Genomic DNA, 7,510 nt, shown 5'->3' on the forward strand with positions numbered 1-7,510 from the left:
CGGCGCTCTGGGCAGAGGAAGCGACAGCGCAGACGGACTGCGAGGGCAGAGGCACAGAGGCGCGAAACTGTGCTCCGGGGTCGCTCTCACACCCCTTGGTCTCCAGACGAGGAGGCTCAAAGGGGAAGAAAGCCAGTTCTTCTAAAGGAGTTCGGGAATATAAATCTTAGCAAATAGAACTGTACGAAAGGATCTAGCCCGAGGATATTTGTAATAGCTGAGGCGGGAGCCGCCAAGGTTCCGAAAGAAGACGGCTCCAGTGTCGGCGGAGTTCTGCCAGTTTACTATGTGGTCACAGACATCTGGGCCTCAGGGCACCCTGCTCCCGGTCCCCGTCCGTACGGCTGATCCCGCCGATCTTCCCGGCACGCAAAATCCTCTGGAGGCCTCAGGGCCTGCAAATCCCGTTCCCTGAGTCTGGAGCCTCCTTGCTCTGGGATCCAAGCTCGCATAACTCGCGCGGCCCCGCTGAGCTTGTGGGGACAAGTGCCGTTCTCCCGCCCGACCCCCCCAGGCTGCTTCTTACCGCGACCCTCCGGCCCAGACCGGACTCGCGCGGCCCGCCGGACGCAGCCTCCTCACGCGGAGGCCCGGCGCGCGCGGCAGTTCCTCGCGCAGGCCCAGACCCGTGCGGCGGCCCTGCAGCGCGCCGCTCCTCTCGCTCGAGGCTCACCAGCCGCCGCCGCGCCGCCAGACACTCGAGGGCAAGCGAGCGCCTCAGTTGCTGCCAGAGCGCGCATGTGTGTTTATCCCCTCACCTTATTTTCTTTTTAATTTAATTTATCCCCCTGGTTTTGCAAGGTTTCTCTTCTTGAGCTACTTGAGTCAAACAGTCTAACAATAGGATTGGCTCGAGGCCTACGCGTCTGAGAGGTCCCAGGGCGCTGGACAGAAAAGGTGGGTGTTTGGGGTTGTCCCCTCAGAGGCGCGATCCAGACCCTGGAGGCAGGAACTACTTCCCGGGGGCTGTGGGCCCACTATGGGCTTCTCTTGGGGAACACAGTTCGCCCGACGTCCTGGCTCAAGGCCGCCTGCCCTAGGGGACCCACGCACCTGCCCCCTGCCGCCATCTCCCGGCAGGCCTCCAGGGGGCCTCCCCGCCTCGGCCTTCGTGTCTGTCGCTCCGGGCCCGGGGGCTAGAGGTGGGAGCGACCGCACGGAGGCCCGGGCCAGTGAGCGGACAATGACCCCTTCTCCCCTTGCCGCCGCCGCCTCCCCGACACCGGCCCCCTCGCAGCCCCCAGGCAAACCTATTAGCCATTCAGGCCGACAAAACCCCGCGGCCCCGCGCATTGTCCCGCCGAGCGCTCGGCCACCGTCATTAGCCCTGATTACGCTGAGTCGCCTGACAGCCCTGCGGGCCGCTCGGCAGACTCCCCATTCACCGCCGCGTCCCCGGCCCCGCCTCACAAAAGGAGCGGAAATCGTCCGCGCTGCCGCGTCCAGGATGAATAGAGCGAAAAGCTGCTTCTCCTCTCCTCCCGCCCCATTCACGTTCTCTTTTGGATACAGTATTTTTTTCCTTTTTGTTAAAATTAGGGAGAAAGAACGAGGTCAAGGAAGATTTTGCTTGAGCTCTTTGCCTGTCAAATATTTGTTTAATGTAAACAAAGAGCAAGTCCTCCCCCACCCCGAGCTTCTCCTCCCCTCCCTCCCAGATTTTCATAAACAAACTGGGGATGGGAAAGGCGGCGGCGGCTGCAGGGAGGTGGGAAGAAGCGGGGGCGGGCTGGGGGCGCGAGCGCGGCGGGTGGAAGCAGAGTGGATCGTTAAAGTAGAGAGGAGAGGAACTTAAGCATTTGGGACGTAGGAGCAGCCATCGCACTTTTGCTGGAACTAGCGGGTGGTTGAAATATTTATAACCTGGAAAGTAGTCTGAGCTAGGGCTGGGGTTTAATCCTCATGCCTTGGTCAGGTCCGTTGAAATTTAAAAACGCAGCCCCTTTCCACTCAGCTGGGTTAACTACTTTGTGGGACATTGTTACAGGGAAAAAAAATTAAAGAAAAGAAAGGAAACCCATCGTACGGAGATACCTTCAAATTCAGAAACCATCAACATTGCTACTACTTTTTTTTTTTGCTGAAACTTTTTTTTTTTTTAACTCTGGACCGGGATAAAAATGATACGGAAAAATATATTAAAAGGAAAACGAAAACTTTTACAATACCTGTTTCTGAGTATATTTGGACCAATTAAAATAATCTCAGCGTGACGGTTTGGACCAATTTCCAACACGTGATCTTCAAACAGTTGATTATTCACAAAAGCAGTTAGGTGGCACCAGGTTTCAGATAAAAATTGTAAAAAATCTTTTAAATCTCATCCCTTAAGATTCTGTTTTGTTAATGTAATCCTTAGGCAACAAGTTACTTTAGGCAAATTAGATGTACTTTAAAGGAAAGTGTATGCTCAAGGCTTTCACCAAAATGGGAAGAAAAATCTTCCATAAGCGGTGGGTTTTCTTTCTTTTTTTTTTTCTTGCTAAGCAATTGATAGTTATTTAACTATTATTCCTAAAGAGAAACTTAGGTTTTAGCAGTAGCAGTGTAAACCTTTTTTCTTGAGAATGCTGAATGGACATTTCCTTCTGCTTTTAGGCATCATTTGAACTGATGTGGGGGTGGGATTTTTAGAATCTCAAATTCCTTTACATTATCCCACAAATTAGTCCTTAATCTTCCCTCTTTGATTTGGAAGCATCAGCTTAAGATAAATTTGCCAACTGTCCTCACCAAATACTGGTTCTGGACAGCTTCGAGTTAGGATTTAGAGCTGGGAAGAAGACAGGAAATCTGTTGATTTTTCATTGAAGTACAATGCTCCTTGGCAGATACAGGACTAAGGCGAGGCAAGGGAGGCATCTAGAGTGCAAAATTCTTGCAAGTCCTCACTCTCCACTCTCCAAGGCCTTGCACTCGCTACACTTGCTTGATTTTAAGGGTGAACGGCTCCTTAAATTTTGGACTCTTAAATAAGTGCCTTCCTTCCGTCATCAGAATTCTGACCCTACTTCTTGCTATTCTAGGAACCACCCACCAGGGCCTCTGAGAAAGAAAATAGCCCTGAGGGAACTCTACCATCCTAGTGTTTCAGGACCCACAGAAGGGCATTTGATTGCTTTCCAGAAAAACAGCTTGATTACAAATCAAGCCCCCACTCCTTCCATCTAGAGGTCTTGTGCAAGAGAGTTTTTTGATTGTCAACAGTTCTCTGGATAAGGGCTGCTGTACACAATGACAACCATTTATAAAGCCCAAATGAGACCAAATCCGTTTAAGAGATTTGGAAACTAAAAATCAACTTAATTCATCTCCTGGGTTTTCCCCATAGATCTTGCCATTTGACTTATCTTTGTCTTCTATGACTTATTTTTGTTTGGTTTGTACATTAGCACTTCTGCCCAAATAAGTTAGCAGGCTTCTGAACCAAAGAGTATTTGCTAAGGACAGAAAGGCAATCTGAAAGGAGTCAGTCCAGTGTGCTGTGGGAGCTCAGGGGGCGGGGTGGGGTGGGGGGGTTTTCAGCTCCAACGATTTAAAAATCAATGTCAAATTTTATAATATGCAATTCATTTCACTTGGAAAAAAGCTCAGAGACACTCTGGGTAGAATTTAGTTCTTTTAGTGCAAGGACAGTAAGTGTTTTTGTTTATTTTGTGTGTGTGTGTGTGTGTGTGTGTGTGTAGGAGGACACTTTGGGAGGCAGTTAAATCCTAGGAATATTTAATATTTTAAATTGAGGCCATTACACGACAATGAGACTTTGGAAAGCTTGTTTTATGTTTAATAGAAATCAGATCTTTAAAATGCCAGTTATTTCTCTGCAGCCTTCTACTTCACCCCAATATATGACCCTATAATTTTATCCTGTCCCCCAATCTCAGCATCCCTTTTGCAGAAAAGTAATCTATTTGATTAAAACCCATGTCTGCAGCAAGAAGATACTAGTCTAGTTATTAACAACCTCTCCTATCTTCTTTTGTCTTATTTTAATATGAGTTCAATCCTAAATGCATTATATATTCATTCTAACATGATCATGGGTGCCCACTGATTTTGTATGGGAGGAGGCCTAGAAGGAGGTAAAAAGCCTTTCTAACTTCAGAGCCTGGGTCAGAATAGTCCTGCATTTTTATGGAATAGGACTCAAAATTGAGTCCAGAGTTGGCTTCCCAAAATTGTTTCTAAAAGTCATTGATTTTTCATACAAGTGTCAGACAACTCATAGTTACCTGTTTTGGGGATTGGGGAGTTGCCTTAAAGGGATGCTTATGTTGCCTATTTCTAGGTTTAAATATATCATACACACATGTATGTACATACATGCATACACACACATACAATTTGAGGAGATGGTGGTTATGTACCCACCATGAACTATTTAAAAAATACACCAGGAGACATAAGAGAAGGCTCTTAGATGTCGAGAAGACTCTCCTGAGATCCTTTGCACAAGAGCCCCTTCCTGTCTGGTGAAGAGAATATTTATTTTAGTAGTCATAGAGCAGCTTCCTTAATTAAGAAAGGTTGCTCATCAGGATTTTATTGTTTGGCTTCACACAGAACCCACTGGCCCTACCTTGTGCCTTTAGAAACAGCAAGTTCCCAAGATACCGAGAAACCCATCACAGCAGTCACTTAAATAAGTAAATAAACAGCATATATATGTTTTGTTTTTTAAAAAACTTTAAAGCAAAAGTTATACATATATAACAGTGTCCTTTTGACTTGAAATACCCACGGGACATTCAGGGCGGGCGCTCAGCGTGCAGTTCAGGTTCCGGAGGCATCTTTGCAGCAAAATCCTTGGGAAAAAGCAAACCGAGGAGAATGTGCCTCTGGATTGGTCCTCACCGCGGGCTCCTGTGGTAGCGGTCGGAGGGCGCCAGTGGAGCGGGCCAGCTGCGGGGCGTACACAGCAGCCCGAAGCTCACTGGCCCCAGGTCCCTGGCCACCGTGCTTCGCAAGCTTTGGGTTTGCTTGGTCTCTCATCCTCCCACCTTCCTTCATTTTTTTCGTTTTTTTTTTTTTTTTTAACACCGGATTCTGTTTCTGAGCGTGCTGGATGGGCAGCTCAGATGTCGCACTCGCTGTCGCTGGACGTGATGGAAATGGCCGAAGTGGCTGCCTTGCTAGATAAGCTGGCGGCTGGGCTAGCGGCTGCACCCAGCATCTCGGGCGTGCCCTCTTCCTCGGCCCTTAGCGCCTGCCCGGAGCCTTGTGACAGGACCTGCTGCTGGAGTCTATGGGAAAGAATGGGGCACAAGTCACAGCAAGTAACATAGCCTCCCGTCGCCCCGCACCCCTTCAACTCAGCGGTCAGCCCGTTCTCCCTCACACCCGGGCAGTTAAAGCGGGTAAGATGAGGCAACAGGCTGGGCGGAGTATGCGGCCTCTTTGCCGCAGCGCCCTGCAGTTGCCCCATCCTTCCAAGGCCTTCTTGGCTCCCCATCTTCCCAGTCTGAGAGAGGATGCTGGCTCTCAGGGTCATTCCCAGTTGTTGGCCACCTTTGGGAGATTTACAACATTGTCAGGATCAACGAAGTGTCAGGATAAATGAGGACAGATCAGGCCCCGGGACTGGGGACTCCCTTCCTGGGGCGCGCCTGGGTCGGTGCCCCAGAGGCTGGGTCTGCTCAAAGCTAAAGGCAGAAAGGGCTGCCTGAGGGTTGCACGGAGCATTTGGACCTGGGGGAAGAGGCTGGGTTGTTGGTCAAAATGTTTGACTAATTGAGATCCACACAATCGGGATGAAATCCCTAAGCCGAGATCAGTTTGCCGTTTTGACACAGGGCTTCCCACGCGTGGGAAGAAAACTCCACTTCCCACTTCTTAGAAAACTTTTCAAGGCAGTAGAGGATTCATCTATGCCTTAAAATAACAACACTAAACTATCACATTGCTAATACCACATTGCCAGGTTTCACTTACTAACAGGAATCTGGGCCCAGGCTGACACGAATTAGCTTTGAGCCTTGAGGTCCCTAATTGTTTCTGGGATTTAAATTTTTATTTCTTACCCCTCGCACCCTCCCACCCCAATGCAGCCTTGGTTTGGTGATTGGAACTAGGTACTGGAGCAACCCCCAGGCATCCAGAACCGGGAGAAAGTGGGGAACCAAGACTCCGGAAGGAACTCCCACCCACCCGCCCGGGATACCAGAACTCGGCGGGCTGATAACCGAAGACAGAGTGCTCTCCCAACTCCTGCGGAATCCAAGTCGCTAGGTCCTTGGGTAAGGGTGCCCGGGGTGCTGCCGCCCATCTCCTCCCGGTGAATGCAAGGCGCAGAGGCCTCTAGGTACCCACCTGTTCTTGGCTGCAGCCGCCCGGTCCCTTTGTCGGCGGTTTTTGAACCAGTTGCCCACCTGCGTAGGGGTCAGTCCGGTTGCCTGGGCGAGCTCACGCTTTTTGCTGGGGTTGGGGTATGGGTCCTGAAGGTACCATTCTCGTAGCAGGTGCCGCGTGCGCTCCTTAAAGCAGTGTGTCTTCTGTTCGCCGTCCCAAATGGTGCGCGGCAGCGGGAACTTCTTCCTCACGCGGTACTTGTCCACGGGCCCCAGGGGCCGTCCACGTAGCTTCTCAGCTTCCTGATAATGCGCCTCGAGCCACAGCGCCTGAAGCTTGGCGTGCGACTCCTTGGTAAATTTGTGGTTTTCTAGGATATGGTAGAGCTCGCGGTAGTTGCCACCGTGAAAGGCCACGATGGCTCTCGCACGCAGCACCGATTCATTCTTGTTAAGGGCCTCGCAGGCCGCAGGGGCCACGGGCAGCGACCAGAGGAAGCGACCCAAGCGCTCCACGTCGCCGCTTTCCTCCAGAGTCTCGCATACTCCGGCCACTTGCTGGGGACTGAAATTCAAGATGGGCAGCTGGAACATCGAGGCAGGGCGGGCGGTAGCGGGGGCGCTGAGCCACGGCGGAATGTGCAGCAGATGCCCGCGGGTCGGCCGGGTGCGCCAGGTTCTTCGGTGAGACGGCACGGGGCAGCCGGGACTCACAGCCGGGCTGCAGCGGCGGCGCTACTGTTGAGAGAGAGCGAGCGGAAAGATTGGAGGAGGTGCCGGCTCCGCCGCTCGGTTCGGCTTGGCTCGGCTCGGCGCCGCTGGGTTAGGGCAGGCAGGCCGGAAAGAGGGCGCCGCTACTGGGGTGGGCGGATTGGCAGTGCGGGCGCCATGGAGACCCCCTGTCAGTCACTGGTCGGCTCTGCCAATCAAGACTGCGACCAGCGTGCCCTGGCCATTTCAGCACCTCCCCGCTCTCGACAGCGCCGGGCGTTCACCCGTGGACTTCTCCTCGGTGTTTTGCAAACTATGAGGAGAAGGAAAAGACGTGCAAGTGGCTGGGAGAAAAAGGCGAGAATGGCAGTGTTTCAACATCCCCACCTTCCACTTCAGCCATGTTGCTACCGCCTCCCACTCCCCAAAAGAGGCAGTAATGCTACAGGAATCACACTTAGGAGCAATGCACTGTCTGGGTCAAGAAAGCTCCAGAGGACAATGAGGACTGG

The 7,510-nt window shown here is 51.6% G+C and overlaps 1 protein-coding gene across 1 annotated transcript; it reads right to left on the reverse strand.

Moving 5' to 3' along the window:
• Positions 1 to 3,756: 3,756 nt before the first annotated feature.
• Positions 3,757 to 7,095, reverse strand: SIX6 (SIX homeobox 6). The gene is made up of 2 exons (XM_036916792.2): positions 6,310 to 7,095; positions 3,757 to 5,243 (listed from the first exon to the last, which is right to left on the reverse strand). Exons 1-2 carry the CDS (start codon positions 6,879 to 6,881, stop codon positions 5,075 to 5,077), a joined length of 741 nt encoding a protein of 246 aa, XP_036772687.1. The 5' UTR covers positions 6,882 to 7,095; the 3' UTR covers positions 3,757 to 5,074.
• Between the last annotated feature and the right edge of the window lie 415 nt (positions 7,096 to 7,510).

The sequence above is a fragment of the Manis pentadactyla genome, chromosome 11, assembly GCF_030020395.1.
Source record: "Manis pentadactyla isolate mManPen7 chromosome 11, mManPen7.hap1, whole genome shotgun sequence".
Classification (NCBI taxonomy): Eukaryota; Metazoa; Chordata; class Mammalia; order Pholidota; family Manidae; genus Manis; species Manis pentadactyla.